This window comes from Mobula hypostoma, chromosome 1 (genome assembly GCF_963921235.1).
Source record: "Mobula hypostoma chromosome 1, sMobHyp1.1, whole genome shotgun sequence".
In the NCBI taxonomy this organism is placed as follows: domain Eukaryota; kingdom Metazoa; phylum Chordata; class Chondrichthyes; order Myliobatiformes; family Myliobatidae; genus Mobula; species Mobula hypostoma.
Window position 1 is genome coordinate 199,806,772 of NC_086097.1, and position 17,105 is coordinate 199,823,876.

The 17,105-nt window shown below is 41.0% G+C and overlaps 1 protein-coding gene across 8 annotated transcripts in view; it reads left to right on the forward strand.

Annotated features, from left to right (window-relative positions):
* LOC134354150 (protein EFR3 homolog A-like) overlaps positions 1 to 17,105 on the forward strand; it is a 167,324-nt gene that overhangs the window by 59,479 nt on the left and 90,740 nt on the right. For all 8 annotated transcript variants that reach the window (XM_063063021.1, XM_063062985.1, XM_063062995.1 and 5 more), the window contains one exon: positions 11,324 to 11,445. In XM_063063021.1, coding sequence (XP_062919091.1) covers positions 11,324 to 11,445 — 122 coding nt within the window. The remainder of the gene's footprint in view (positions 1 to 11,323; positions 11,446 to 17,105) is intronic.

A 17,105-nucleotide genomic window follows, 5' to 3' on the forward strand; every position in this document is an offset into this window, starting at 1 on the left:
TTCTTAGTGTTTGTGTAACGTGTATTTGTGGAGCATATGCAATATAAAAACCAAGAAAATAGGAGCAGAAATAATCCCACTTGAGCCTGCTCAACCATTCAAAATGATCACAGCTAATCATCCAATATTCAGTTCCTGGTATATATTTAATTGCAGGTATTCACAATATCAGACTAGAATGGATTGAAAACGGTCTCAGAATTGGAATAAATATGTTCCTTTCAGACTGGAGGGTGGTAACTAGCAGAGTACCAGAGGGATCAGTTTTTATCCCACAATTGTTGGTTATTTGTATCAGTAGTCTGGAGGAAAATATAAATAATTTTGTCAATGATACTCAAATGAGTGGAAGGACACATTGTGAGAACGGACAATGCATTTCTGTGACAGGATACAGATATCTCTGAGAAGGAGAATGGCAAATGGAATTTAATGTGGGGAAATGTGAGCTTGTGTACTTTAGAAGGTGTTCAAAAAGCAAATTGTATATAAGGGAAGGGACTGAGTAAAGTATAGAACCATCAAGGTGTTATAGTGCATGAATTGCAAAAAGCTAGCAGCCATGTCAATGTAGTTAAGAAGGCAAATGACATTTTGGTTTTCATTGGGAGCTTAAAAATAAGGAGGTTTTGTAGTTTCTAACTTCCCTTTGTGAACGTAAATTAACTTTTACAAATCATATTGACCATTGTTCCTAACTTCTGACCATTTAGAAAATACTCTGATCTATCCATTTTAGAGTAGATAATCTTTCATTTATCCCCATACAACTTCATCAGCAAGTGTTGTACCCAGTCATTTAATCCAGTATCCCATTGCAACTTAATTTCCATCTACACAACTTGCTGTGTGTCTAACATAACATTATCAGCAGATTTAATTATAAGGTTCCCTATGTTTTGATCAAAGGCGGTTATAAATATAGCGAAAACCCAATGCTCCAGTGTAGTTTCCAAGGAGATATCATTCTGCTAGTTGGAGCACACACCTCTTAATCTTTCTTTCCTCTATACCAAAGCTCATCTTTACACTTTTGCTTGCATTTCCTTTAATTTTTGTCTCTGTTCTTATGAAAGTTCACTTTTTTTTATCTTTTGAACATCAGTAAAAGACGTTTTTAAAGTGATTTTTTTTTGGTACAGAGGTTTTTTGGGTAGATTAGTAACTTCTGATACCTTAAGGTGATAAGAACCAATTTTTAAATGATCTCGCTAAAACATATGGTAAAAGAGAAAAGTAAATTGAGTATTCACTTACTAAACAGATCTTCTAGTCAGAGTAATATGGGAGTGCTGTGATTATACCATAGAAATGGATTCCATATATATTCCCACACTCTAGGGCATTCATTTAAGTATTTGTAGCAAATATTATTATAGTTAAACAGCGTAGGGACTTTGGCCCAACACTTCAATGCAAAAACATATCTCTCTAACCCTTTCCTATGCATGTAGCTGTCTAAATGTCTTTTAAAACATTGTAATGATCTTACCTTTACCACTGGCAATTATTTCCATATACCCTCCACTCTGTGAAAACCTTTCCGCTGTCACATTAAACCAGTGCCCTATGGTTTTATACTTCTGTGCCCTGGAGAATAAGATGGTGATAATTCTCCTTATCTAGGCACATCATGCTTTCATAAGGCCACCCTTCAACTTCCTATACTCTGGTGGAATAGCCACAATCTACCCTTTTAATTCAAGCCATCTGATCCAGAAAAATCCTTCTGAATCTTTTCTGCACTTTTTTTTTGATTTAATGTCCTTCCTTCTATAGCTGGGCAACCAGAATAATACACAATATCCAAGTATAGTCTCATCAACTTCTTGTACAGCTCCTTTACTCAGTGCCCTGATGCATGAAGGCAAGGATGCCAAACCCTTTCACCACCTTGTCTGTGTGTCATAACTTTCAAGGGACAATGAACTTGTTTCCCTAAGGATCTGTAGTCTACAACACTCTCCAGGACCTTGCCATTTACTGCACAAGCCCTGCCTTCAATTAACTTCCCAAAATACAACACTGCACTTGTTCAAGATTGCAACTGCCATTCCTTGGCTTACTTTCCGAGTTGATTTACATTGAGTTGTATTTTTTGATAACCATCTTGACTCTCCACAATGCACCTGAGTATGGTGACATCTGCAAACTTACTAACCATGCTCCTTACATCATATGAGATTTGTTAATGAAGATTGTTGACAATGGGGCACCCAGCACTGATTACTATCGCACACCACTGGCATAGGCCTCAAATCTAGGGGAGAAAAAACAATTCTCTCATTTCTACACAAAGCCAATTTTGTGTACAGTTGACTTGCTGACCTTGTATCCCATGTGTTTTAATCTTTAAGATGGCCCTTGCAATTTATTTCCCTGGCTTCCCACAATTTCCTTGGGTACATTCGGGTGTTTTATATGCAGTTCTGACTTGGTGGGCTGAATTGCCTGTTTTCATGCTGAACAACTGAATATGCAAACTGCATACAAATAGCATTAAGGTCAGGACTCTGCTTACTCCACCATGCTGTGAAACACCTGGATTTCCTGCCTGTCCCCAACAAAGTGAATGTATAATACCTTGATTTCCTTTGCCCAGAAGAGCAATGTTGACTTTGCACTAACACTCCATTAACCTAAGTTAGTGATTTTCATGTTGTTACTAATGTATTGTGCATGCTTTAGAAATGTTCTAAAATTGCTGGGAATACCGACTGTCCAAAGAGGAAGACACTTTTCCTATTTTTTTTAAGCTTTTTCTGCCATATTAGTGTTTAACAGCAATGGTAGAAGCTTTGGAAATAGGATGGTACTTTGAATTTCTTGGAATAGTTTCAAACTCTGCCATTATGTCTATAATGATGGAGTTTCAACCAAAAGTCTGAACCTCTCAACTCTACTGATAATTGATGTAAATATATGGAAAGCCTTGTCCACTTTTCAGAACAATCCTTATATGTTAGCAATATGTATTTGTCACTGATTCATTGGTTAAATCTCTCTCAAAATCTTAATACTGTATTTGAGAAAACAAATCTAATAACTGTTCTAGTTCATTAATAAAAAATATTTAATATGAAATATTTAATATACTTGAAAGGTATTGTGAGGTTTATAAAATAAACGGACTTACATGGTGATGCTTTATGTAGCTGGTGTACTATTTAAGCAGCTCTTGATTTGCAATGCTCCTGCTAATTGTTTGAATCATTTTATTGAATTGTGCCACTGACTCTTTGTTCAAAATGTAACTTTGTTTTATTGACCCATCTATTTTTCAAGTCAGTGCTCTATTTTGGGATAATTGAGCAGGAATTTTATGTTGGAGTAAATGAACATAGTGAGCAAACTAAATTCTCATAGTTCAGTATGTACAGGGATCCTGAATTTCCAGCATCTACAGATTTCCTTGTGTCTTGATTTTTTTTTCCCTCAAGTTTTGATTTTGTTTCCTCTATTAGACGAGCTTCAAGTCTGTCAGTGAAGTTGCAAGGATCTAACCCAATTATTTCTACCTACATGTGAATAACGAGCCTGCTCCAAGTCTCAGGCTCTGGTAGCAGTTATTTAATTTCAGTCATCAACATAAAAGAGATATTGGATAGCCAGAAAATGTTGATTATTAGCTCTCCACTGATGTGGCCCAGTTTTTGTGCAGACTGAGGTGTCATTCTAAAGTTGATTGCAACAACCAGTGAAGAATTCAGAACAAATTGTATCCCTTCAAATAAAATGTTAATAGAGCCATTCTGTGTTCTACAACACAGAAACAAGTCCTTCGGCCCACCTAGTCAGTGCTGGGTCATTAATCTGCCTGGTCCCTTTGACCTGCACATAGTCTGTAGCCCTATATACCCCTCCCATCCATGTATCTATCCATATTTCTTTAATGTTGAAATTGAACCCGCATCCACCACTTGCACTGGCCGTTCATTCCATACTCTCGCCACCCTCTGAGTTAAGAAGTTCCCCCTCATGTTCCCCTTAAACACTTTACCTTTCACCCGTGACCCATGACCTTTAGTTGCAGTCTCATCTAATCTCAGTGGAAAAAGCCTGTCTGCATTTACCCTGTCTATACCCCTCATAATTTTGTATACCTCTATCAAATCTCCCCTCAATCTTCTACATTTTAGGGTATAAAGTGCTAAGCTATTCAATCTTTCTTTATCGCTCAGGTCCTCGAAAGTCCCAGCAACATTCTTATAAATTTTCTCTGCACATTTTCAATCTTGTTTATATCTTTCTTGTAGGTAGGTGACAAAAACTGTACATAATACTCCAAATTAGGCCTTACTAATGTCTTATACAATTTCAGTATAACATCCCATCTCCTGTACTCAATACATTGATTTATGATGGCCAATGTGCCAAAACCTTTCTTTATCCTTCTTTGTATCTGTGATATCACCTTCAAGAAATGATGGATCTGTATTCCCAGATCCCTTTGTTCTACTGCTTACCGGGTAGACCCTGGCTGATCCTTCCAAAGTACAACTCCTCACACTTGTCTGCATTAAATCCCTTCTGCCATTTCTCAGTCCATTTTTCCAACTGGTTGAGATCCTGCTACAAATTTTGATAGTCTTCCTCGCTGTCTACTACATCCCCACTACCACTCTCCCGCTAAGCCAATGTCTCATCCAGTTTACTACCTCATCTTGAATGCCAATGACTGAACCTTCTTGACCAAACTCCCATGTGGGGCTTTGTCAAAGTCCATGTAGCCAACATCCACTGACTTGCCTTCATCAGTTTTTCTGGTAATTACTTTAAAAAATTCTATAACATTGGTTAGACATGACTTACCATGTGCGAAGTCATTCTGACTGTCCCTAATTGGTCGCTGTCTATCCAAATACTTGTATATTCAATCCCTTAGAATATCTTCCAATAACACTAATTCAGGCTCACTGACCTATAGTTTCCTGGCTCAATTTTAGAACCTTTCTTAAACAATGGGACGGCATTAGCTATCCTCCAATACTCCAGCACCTCACCTGTGTTTAGGGATGTTTTAAATATCTCTGTAAGGGCCCCTTCAATTTCTGCACTTACCTCCCACAGAGTCCAAGGGAACACCTTGTCAATCCCTGGGGATTTATCCATCTTAATTTGCCTCAAGAAAAATAACACCTCCTCCTCCATAATCTGTATAGGGTGGATGACCCCAATGATGTGAGGCAATGCAGCATGGTCTGTCCATCTCCCGAGTTAATACAGATGCAAAAAATCCATTTAAGATCTCCCCGCCCCCCCCCCATCTCTTTTGGCTTCCCGCATACATTACCACTCAGATCTTCCAGAGGACCAGTTTTGTCCTTCGCTCTACTTTTGTCCTTAATATATCTGTAGAAGCCCTTGGGATTTTCCTTCACCTTGTCTGCTAGAGCAACCTCATGTCTTCTTTTAGTTCTCCTGATTTCCTTAAGTGCATTTTTAATAGTCCTCAAGTACCTCATTTGTTCCAGCCTGCCTATACCTGCTGTGTGCCTTTTTTTTTAAACCAGGGCCTCAATATATCTCGAAAACCAAGGTTCTCTAAACTTGTTATCCTTGCCTTTTATTCTGACGGGAACATACTAACTCTGTACTCTCAAAATTTCGCTCCCACTTACCAAGTACACCTTTGCCAAAAGACAATCTGTCCCAATCCACACTTGTCAAATCCTTCCTGATGCCATCAAAAGTGGCCTTTCTCCAAGTTAGAATTTTAACCCGAGGATCTGACCTATTAGACCATAAAACAAAGGAGCCATTCGGCCCATCGAGTCTGCTCCACCATTTTATCATGAGCTGATCCATTTTATCCTATTTAGTCCCACTGCCCCACCTTCTCACCATAACCTTTGATGCCCTGGCTACTCAGATACCTATCAATCTCTGCCTTAAATACACCCATTGACTTGGCCTCCACTGCTGCCCGTGGCAACAAATTCCATAGATTCACCACCCTCTAACTAAAAAAATTTCTTCGCATTTCTGTTCTGAAAGGGTGCCTTTCAATCCTGAAGTCATGCCCTCTCGTACTAGACTCCCCCATCATGGGAAACAACTTTGCCACATCCACTCTGTCCATGCCTTTTAACATTCGAAATGTTTCTACGAGGTCTCCCCTCATTCTTCTAACCTCCAAGGAATACAGTCCAAGAGCGGACAAACGTTCCTCATATGTTAACCCTCTCATTCCCGGAATCATTCTAGTGAATCTTCTCTGTACCCTATCCTTTTCCATAATTACCTTGAAACTGATGGCCTTACGATCATTAGATGCAAAGTGATTCCCCAACACAAATTTCTGTCACCTGTCCTTTTCCATTCACTTATGGAAGATCACACGCTCTCTAGTTGGGACTACTATGTACTGATTAAGGAAACTTTCCTGAACACATTTGCAAAACAGTTTTCTATCCAGCTGTTTTACAGTATGGGAGTCCCAATCAATATGTGGCAAGTTAAAATCACCCACTATTACAGCCTATGTTTCTTGCAACAGTCTGCGATCTTTCAACAGATTTGTTCCTCTAAATCTCGTGGACTGTCGCGTTGTCTATAATATGCCATTAACCAATCTTATTCCTCAGTACTGCCCATAAAGCCTCACAAGACGAGCTTTCCAGTCTGTATGGGCTGAGCACCACTGTGACTTTTTCCCTGACTAGTGTTGCCACCCTTCCCCCTTTAATCCCTCACACTCTATCATGTCAAAAACAACAGAACTCTGGAAGATTGAGCTGGCAGTCCTGCCCCCTCCTACAACTAATTCTCACTAATTCCTACAATGTCATAATTCCACTTGCTGATCCATGCACTAAGCTCTCCTTCTTTCCTACAATACTGTTTGCCCTGAAATATATGTAGCTCAGAAAATTGGTCCCACCGTGCTTGGCCTTTTGATTCCTGACTTTGTATGTAGGCTTAATATCATCTTTCTCCACAGCTCCTCTATTATCTGTTCTGGCACTCTAGTTCACATCCCCACACAACTTTGGGTTAAACACCGCCCCCCCCCAACTCCCGTGCAACACTACCAAATGTTCCTGCAGAGATCTTGGTCTGCCTCCAGTTCAGATAGAAACCATCCTTTCTGTACACATCCCACCTTTCCTGGAACAGAGTCCAGTGATCCAAAAATCTGAAGCTCCCTTCTTGCACCATCTACTTAGCCTTGTGTTCAACTGTATGATCTTCCTAGTTCTGTCCTAACTGGCACGTGACACAGGTAGCAATCCTGAAGTCACTACCCTGGAGGTCTGTCCTATATCATTACATGTAACTCCCTGAACTCACTTTGCAGGACCTCATTTCTTCCGGCTGCTCACCCTCCCACTAAAGAATGCTGTGGACTTGATTCGAGATGTCCCTGACCCTGCACCCAGGAGGCAACATACCATCTGGGGATCTCATTCTCTTCCACAAAATTGCCTTCTGTTACCCTAACAAACAAATAATCTATCACTACAGTTTGCCTCATTTCCCTCCTTCCTTTCTGAAACACAGAGCCCAACTCTGTGCCAGAGACCTGACTGCTGTGATTTTCCTCTGCTAGGTTATTGCTGTCCTTTCCCAAATGTATCTAAAGCTGTTTTAGAGAGGTACGGCCACAGAGGTACTCTGCACTGGTTGCCTATCAACTCTTATCCTCTCCTGATGGTCACCTGGTTTCCTGTGACCTGTACTTTGGGTGTAACTACCTCCTTATATGTCTTCTCTATCAACCCCTCAGCCTCTTGAATGATCTGGAGTTCATCCAGTTCCACTTCCAGCTCCTTAACATGGTCTAATAGAAGCTGCAGCTGGATGCACTTCTTGCAGAGGTAGTTGTCAGGGACACTGGAGGTCTCCCTGCCTTCCCACATCATGTAAGAGGAGCATTTCACTATAATGTCTGACATCCTCATTGTGCAAAAAGAAAGGAAGAAAGAATAAATAATGATTTTTAAAAAAAATCTACTTGTGGCCTCTGCCATTCCTAAGCCTCGATGTCCTAAAGCAACAATTCCCCACTCTAATGCTAGTTTACTCACACAATAGCTGCTCCATCTAAACCTAACTTTGTTATATTGGCCCTTGCCAAGTGCATAATTATTCACAATCCAATCTCTCCTCAGGAACTGTGGCGTGCAAAAAATGCCAACTGCCCCAACTTGCTTCTTTTAAATTCTCTCCTTCAATGCTATCTGATATCTCCAGAGTATCTGTGATGCACAAAAACTTCATAAAACAGCTCTTTGTTTTTGCAGAGTTACTTTTCAACAATGATAAAGTTTATGTTACTATTTAGAAAGAAAAAAATTGGTGCATTTTAGCTGGAGATTTGTTTCATAATCATCAAAAATATTTACCATTATTCATAATATACATGTTCTGCACAATTATGGTAAAAGTAGAGCGTAGAACCATACAGTCCCTTCAACCCACAAGGTGTGCAACCTTTTAATCTACAAGATCAATCTATCTAACACATCCTTCCCACATAGCCCTCTATTTTTCTTTCACTTATGCGTCTATTGAAGAATCCTCTTCTAGCTCCCTAATGTAGATGCCTGTGTCACCATCCCTGCTAGTGCATTCTGTGCACTTACCACTCTGTGTTTTTAAAATAAACCTACCCCGATATCCCTGTAATGCTTTCCTCCAATCACTGTAAACTTACTCCCACTAGTATCAGCCATTTCTCCAATCAGTGTGAACTTATTCCCACTAGTATTAGCCATTTCTGCTCTGGGTAAAAGCGCTCATACTGTGTTCACTGGAGCAATGGAGGCTTAGGGCATGGGTAACATAGTCAATTTTTCCTGGATGAAGCTTTTGGGTGCTGAAGGACGTGGCTTTAAGATGTACGTTTTAAAATAAAATGTGGGCTCCATTGAGTGCTGGATGCCTGGAATGTGCTTCTGGGGTGGTGGTGAAAGCAGACAGGATATGGTACTTAAGAGGCATGAACACAGGCATGTGAGCAGCTGAGGATGGAGAAATCGGGATCATATGAAGGCAGATGGGTTGACTTTAATTTGCCATCACAGTTAGCACAGACATGGTGGTCCAAAGGGTGTGTTTCTGTGCTGTATTCTCTGATGGCTGCAGTCCTTGGGTCAGGGAATCTAAATGTACGTGGGTGCAGGTTTAAGGTGAGAGGGGAGAGATCTGAAGGTGTGGTGAATATGTGTAGGAGCTGCCAGAGAGATGGGGTACAATTACAGCATTTAAAATGCATTTGGTCAGGTACATGGATAGAAACCATTTAGGGGGATATGGGCTAAATGCAGTCAAATGGGACTAGCCCAGATAGGCGCCTTAGCTAGCATGGACAGGTTAGGCTAGAGGGCCTGTTTCTGTGCTATGATTCAATGGCCTTGCTCTGTGAGGAAGTGAGGAGACAGCAGGGAAACCATGGGTTTGAATCCTGGAGTGGGTGGGGATTGCAACACTCTGGCCCCTGACCTCTAGCACTCACCTGTACCTGTGTACCTGTAACAGATGGTGCGCTTCTGCAGAGCCAAGCTGGGTCATCCCTGGTGATATTTCCACCCCGCCACCTGGTCTGCACTTGCCTGAAACCTCAGGAGTCAGGCCTCTGCTTGGGTTGGCGATGGTGTGGTGAGAGGGACTCCCGCCAGGCATCACTTGGCTCTCTTCCTGCCTGCCCAACTCCGTGGTCCCAGCATTGTGCAACTTCCTACGCACTTTGATCCATGGGCGATGGGAGCAGGTGTGGGGTGTCGAGAGCAAACAGATGTGTCCTGGGTGGAGGGTGGCAGCTGGGACATCCTTGCCTCTCAGAAACCTGTTTGCCACTCCAGCATGACCCCTGCCTTTCACCTGAGACCATTTTCCAACAGCAGCTGTCAGTTCCTCAGCACAGGGGCTCATTGTTTTAGTCAAGTTACACAGGTAATGAAAATACCTGTTCAGCTCAGGAATGAAACATCTAACATGTAGGCTAGAATGTAGTTCTAATATGTATTATACACAAAATGCTGGAGGAACTCAGAAGGCCGGGCAACATCTATGGAAAAACTTTTTTCCATGGATGCCACCTGGCCTGCTGAGTTTCTCCAGTATTTTGTGTGTGTTGTTCGGATTTCCAGCATTTGCAGATTTTCTTTTCTTTGTTCTCTTGTTTGTAAATATGCATTATGCCAGGTTTGGAAACTGCAAATAATACCTGATGAATGATCTCAGCCCAAAACATTGACTGTTTATTGTTTTCCATAGATGCTGCCTGGCCTGCTGAGTTCCTTCAGCATTTTGTGTGTTGCTTAGATTTCCAGCATCTGCAAATTTCCTCTTGCTTGTGATTGAACTAATATCTGGGCCAGATTGTGTTTATGGTTACTGCCAGCTTCATGGAGAAATACCAGTCAGCTGCAGTGCATTGTTGAAAACATTCTTTGATTGTATACTGTAATATTTATTCTTTAGTATGGTTGTGCGCCAAGGGGCTGGATGGTTCTGATCAGTGGAGGCATTTCGAAATAGTGAAAAGGCCTTCTGAAGATCTGAATTCATCAGCAAACTTTTAGATTATTTTGGAGCAATGGGGCACAGGTTAGAAAGAGCAGTTGATGGTTCCCAATTTTATGGTTGAGTAGAGTTAAGGTTTTTTTACTTTGGATCATACATTTTATCAACAAAGGACATTCACGATTCCTGTTCCTTGTGCTGTCTCTCTTTTATAATGTTTTCTGAACTTTCCATATAACATCTAGCCTTTTCAAATCTTTTGAAATGATGTAGATTACTTAGATAATCAGTCAGTCAGTCAGTGGGTGCCGTCCCGAATGCGGGGTTGGCGGCTATGCACCTCCATCTTCTTCGATCTTGCGACAGCACCAAGTACAGCCTCTCCTCCAGTTTGTTCTTGCTGGCAGCCTTGGCACCGCCCACCGCCGCCCCCTTTGATCTCGAGCCCAAGGCCGCGTCGACCTCCAGCCACGGTTGCTTTTTCGAGCTCAACCCTTCCTTAGGCGGAGACCTTGGGCAGGTCCAGGCACATGGTGCAGCACCCAAGTTCATCGTGTCTCTTCTAACTAAGTGCGTAGCATACGATTCGTAGATACGTGGTGAGGCTTTAATCTCTTCCACGGAAGATGGCTGTTGGTTCACAAGGAGCTCATCCGCCCTTCGTCAGGTCTTGTTTTTTTTAGTCCTGCTGGGTGTCCTCACACCCTCCTCACCAGACTAAGTCCTGTGGGGGACTCCCCTCACCGGACTTAGATAATCAATTGTGCCCTAAAGTGCTAGGGCAGAGAATTGTATCTTAACAATCTGTGTTTATGTCTATCCTAGTATTAATCTTGCATACTATTTACCCTAGTTTGTCAAGTTTGCAAACATCGAGGAAGACACTGCTTCATACCATCGACGCTATGATTTCTTCGTGTCTCGATTCAGTGCAATGTGCCATTCCTATCATGATGATTTGGATACCAGGACTAAGTGAGTACAAAAGGCTATTCCTGATTGTTTTAGAATCCTTTAATTCATGTTCAGATATTATCCAGCATTGCATGTTGTTTTTTTTACAGAGGGTACAGTAAAATTTCCAAAAAGAATTTTTCCTCGTACTTTACAGATGGCATTCTGCATCAATTAAATCTTGATCTGATTAATGCAGACAGGTTTTCACACAACTCTTTCTCACAACTGACAGCAAGAGCTGCAGATCCCAGTTTTTAAAAATAAAACCCCTTAAAACATGAAATTTCTGTGATGAATAAGGGTGCTAATTTAAACCCTGGAAAATGTGCTAATTATTGCAGGAAAGTATTCAGATGACGCAAGTTGTGTTTCAGTAGCACTGTTTCTATTTTTGTTCCGCTCAGTACCTTCTAACATGTAAAGTCTGTTCTCTGGTTTTGTGTTTAATTTGCAAGTTGACAGTCAGAGACTTGCAAAAGCAATCTTCTTCTGCATTAGAACCTAATAATTTTCAGCATCTGTTTTTCTTCGGAATGTGTACATAATTATTTAACTTTTGGATGTATAGAAGTATATTAAAACTACTTTTAGTCTTTGGTTTGGCATTTAGAGAGTCACAGGCAATACTGGCTACAAACTGAATTCTAGGATTTGGGATTCTTCCCTACATATCTTTGTTGACTGTAATTGCAGCCTATAGTTATGGTGATAAGTAATTTATTAAATTTCTCACTGTAGGGGTTGGGGATAGAAGCAGTGCCAGCAGAACAATGCAATTTGTTTTTATTTTATGTCTGCTATTCAAATTTCATTAAGACATTTTGCTGTATTCTGACCATCTACATATGCTTGTTTCCTTTCTGTTGAATTCTGGATTATAATCATATAACATATAACCATATAACAATTACAGCACGGAAACAGGCCATCTCGGCCTTTCCAGTCCGTGCCGAACGCTTACTCTCACCTAGTCCCATCTACCTGCACTCAGCCCATAACCCTCCATTCCTTTCCTGTCCATATACCTATCCAATTTTTTTTTTAATTACAAAATCAAACCTGCCTCTACCACTTCTGCTGGAAGCTCGTTCCACACAGCTACCACTCTCTGAGTAAAGAAGTTCCCCCTCGTGTTACCCCTAAATTTTTGCCCCTTAACTCTCAACTCATGTCCTCTTGTTTGAATCTCCCCTACTCTCAATGGAAAAAGCCTATCCACATCAACTCTATCTATCCCCCTCATAATTTTAAATACCTCTATCGTCCCCCCTCAACCTTCTACGCTCCAAAGAATAAAGACCTAACTTATTCAACCTTTCTCTGTAACTTCGGTGCTGAAACCCAGGTAACATTCTTAGTAAATCTCCTCTGTACTCTCTCTATTTTGTTGATATCTTTTCTATAATTCGGTGACCAGAACTGTACACAATACTCCAAATTTGGCCTTACCAATGCCTTGTATAATTTTAGCATTACATCCCAACTCCTATACTCAATGCTCTGATTTTTAAAGGCCAGCATACCAAAAACTTTCTTCACTACCCTATCCATATGAGATTCCACCACTGACATCAAATTATTTCAAACATTTTGTCAGCTTTTGAATATTTTAGGTTTTTCCATTACATGCTCTAGATTTTCAACCTCATTTTTAGTTAAGAAATTACTGATTGCATACAGGTCTGAAAATTAGATGTCTTGTGAAGTGAAATGAGGCAGATTTTATTTTGTTTACCTAAGTCAATGGAGATCCGGTTCTTTCCCCTGTAGGCCCTGTGGCACTGAGTCAATTGAAGTTAAGATTGAGACATTAGACTTCTGTTTGGTTACTGAAAATAGGCAAATAGAGCTGAAGCACAAGTCTCAAACAAGAGAAAATCTGCAGATGCTGGAAATCCAAGCAACACACACAAAATATGCTGGAGGAGCTCAGGAGGCCAGGCAGCATCTATGGGGAAAATAGTACAGTCGACATTTCAGGCCAAGACCCTTCGGCGGGACTGGAGAGAAAAAAAGATTAGGAGTAGATTTGAAAGGTGGGGGAGGGGAGAGTGAAACACAAGGTGATCGGTGAAACCAGAAGGGGGAGGGATGAAGTAAAGAGCTGGGAAGTTGACTGGTGAAAGAGATACAGGGCTGGAGAAGGGGGAGTCCAACAGGAGAGAACAGAAGGCCATGGAAGAAAGAAAAATGGGGAAGAGCACCAGAGGGAGGCAGTGGGCAGACAAGGAGATAATGTGAGAGGGGGGAAAAGGGGGATGGGGAATGGTGAAGGAGGGGGTTGGTGCATTACCAGAATCTGGAGAAATTGATGTTCATGCCATCAGGTTGGAGGCTACCCAGACAGAATATAATGTGTTGTTCCTCCAACCTGTGTGTGGCCTCATCATGACAGAGGAGGCCATGGATTGACATATCAGAATGGGACGTGGAATTGAAATGGGTGGCCACTGGGAGATCCTGATTCTTCTGACGGACAGAGCGCAGGTGCTCGGCGAAGCTGTCTGCCAATCTATGTCAGTCTCGCCAATATACAGGAGGTCACACTGGGAGCACCAGACACAGTATGTGACCTCAACAGACTCAAAGATGACATGTTGCCTCACCTGGAAGGACTGTTTGGAGCCCTGAATGGCAGTGTAGGAGGTGTATTCCGCTTGCAAGGATAAGTGCCAGGAGAGAGATCAATGAGGAGGGACGAATAGGCAAGGGAGTTGCTTAGGGAGCAGAAAGTTGGTTTGGGGGGGGGGCCTGGTGATGGAAAGATGTCCTTAGTGGTGGGATCCCATTGGAGCTAGAGGAAGTTCCGGAGAATTATGTGCTACACGCGGAGGCTGGTGGGGTGGTAGGTGAGGACAAGAGGAACCCTATCCCTGGTAGGGTGACAAGTGGATGGCATAAGAGCAGGCATGTATGAAATGGGAGAGATGCAGTTGAGGGCAGCGTTGGTGGTGGATGAAGGGAAGCAACTTTCTTTGAAAAAGGAGGACATGTCTTTCAATCTAGAATGGAAAGCCTCATCCTGAGAACAGATGAAATGGAGGAATTGAGAGAAGGGGATGGTGTTTTTACAAATCTGCTCTGATTTACCTAAGTGGCGAAATACTGGTGAGGTTAATTGTCTACTTTGGTTCCCATATGTTTATTATTTTGTTACTATTAGTTAAAAATCTTTGTTTCCATTATTTGAGTAATTAACTTAGATTCATTGGGCAAATCTACCCAAGCTACTACCACGCATCTGCAATGTTTGATTTCCTCTTGATGGAAACTTGCTCAGAAATGTATGCATGATGCAGGGCAAATCTGACTTGGCAAAATGCTTCCATATTGGACATTTTCCTCCTTAAGCAACCAGATGTCAAACAATACTTACTAATGACCTATTCTCTAGTGCTTTTTTGTAGGTTCTTTGAGGACTTTTTGGTTCCTGACTGTTATAATCTTCATCTAAATCTGGAGAGAGCTTATTTTGGGGTTGTTTAATCAATAATGTGCCCTCTATTATTAAATGGTGGAATGCTTGCTGGTGGTTTATGCTCATATTTTTAACTTTTAACCCCTTGATGAGTACTGTTACATACTTAAAATATTCATTGCCTATGGTACAAACCCGCCAGAGTTTGCTAGGTGACATGGGCACCAAATCTTTGGCTTCTGCATTATCTGGCATTCCTTAGGAAATTTGAACATTTATTTCTCATATAACTTGGTGTGGTGGTGAAATTGTTAACAGCTTGCATTCTAGAAACTCTGAAGAATGCAGAAGAAAAATTTTACGAGATTGCATTGCAGAATTTTCTGCCGCCACAAGTTTCATTTAATCACATTTATTCAACTGATAAAGTCATGGTTGGTTAATGAAAAGTACTTAAATTAGTCAACCTTTGCTGAATTTGCTTAATTTGTCAATCCTAGTTTGCTTAATTATCAAACTTTACTTCAAATGCCACATTGATTGAAAACTAAATTAGCCTGAAAGCAATCTTGTTTACAAAGATTTGTAGTATGTTTGATAAGTAATGGCAATCTGCATTTCTGATCCTGAATTTGACCAACTATTTATGCTGTCATTTTCTTTATGTATTTGAATATTTGCATGAAATTAAAAGGGGTAAAATGAATGTAATTTAAAAATATAGGTGATTCTACATCAATGAAATGGGGAAATGCCTTTCTGATACACTGACCAGAAGAAAACATTATGGTTTAGTGGTTATGAATGCAGCTCTGTAATGTGATGTGGGACCTGGAGAATAAGATTATGTACTTGTGAAATCATTATCACTCTTTCTAATTATAATGAACCCGTGTGCCACTGAAGCTAGGATTCTGCAGCAAAGTGAGTGGATTTCATGTGTGCAGTGGTCTTTCCACTCAAAACTTTCCCAACAGAATTCTTTTGCGAACCTCATTCCACCACCTGCTTGTTAGTCCAGGTCGCTTGGCAAAAGTGCTGCAGCAAAGCAGAAAGGAATTGGTGGTTCCTTTCCAAGCAGAGAAGAAACTTGATGGAATACCTGGAAAATTATATTCATTTTAAAATAACACTTCTCAAACGTTTTAAGGGGGAAGTAAAGAAAAGCTGCAATATCCATTGCCTGCACAAAAACTTGATGGTCACTGCTGGGTGATTGTATGCAATTGTTGAAAAACTCTAATAAAACATATTTATTCTTTGAACAATGGAATGTCTGGACCCTTTCTTCTGAGAGGAGAGCAGCTCTTCAGACAACCAGCCTATCACAATAATATTGAAGCACTATATGAGACAAGATGGGAGAAAGTTCCATCTCTGAGCTGGACAGTCAATAACTTCTGTAAAGATGAAGCACTTGATGAAGTCAGGTCAGTAGAATTCACTTGTAATCAGGCCAGATTTTTCCTAAAAACAACTTGATTTCCTCTTGGCCTGAATAAGTAACTCCCTGAAGCCCCTCAATTCCTCAAGGCATTTTATCATGGTTAGTGCTTATGCAGCAGCATGACCACAGCAGTAGAAAGTAATCCTCTGAACTGCACCTCATCCTCAAGCCAGCATCTGCAAGTGATGAACTCGCCCTGGTGGGGTGTTTCATAATTGAGTTTGGTAAGAGGTGGCAGTAAAGTGGAACAGTAATGGAACAATTTAGAATGAATGAGCAGCAATGTCCATCGCTAATAAATGCAATGGATGTAAAACAGACGTATTTGCACTTCGTACAAATTTTGGAATATGATTAACCACTGCCAGCCAGACATTGCGAGTGGCAGAATTAACAGAGCCATGAGTAGTGCAGATTTTTGGACAGGCCAAAGACTGGTATAAGTGATGTACTGTCTCCCCAAAGCACAACCCTCCTCCCTCCCTCACCTCTACAAGCTCAGCACCATAGATTTAAGCATAATAAAGATCAAGCACATTGGTATCAATATCATTTAGTACAAGTCACTATCGACTTGTCAGTTGTGACCTAACATTGGATTTGGTTCAGAGATATAGCCATTAATATAACTAACTCAGTGCTGGGGCAACACTAATTGTATCAGAATTGATTTGAAACATAGAAAACCTAGAGCCCAATACAGGCCCTTCAGCCCACAATGCTGTGCCGAACATGTACTTACTGTAGAAATTATCTAGGGTTACTCATAACCCTCTATTTTTCTAAGCTCCATGTACCTACCCAGTGTAGAAT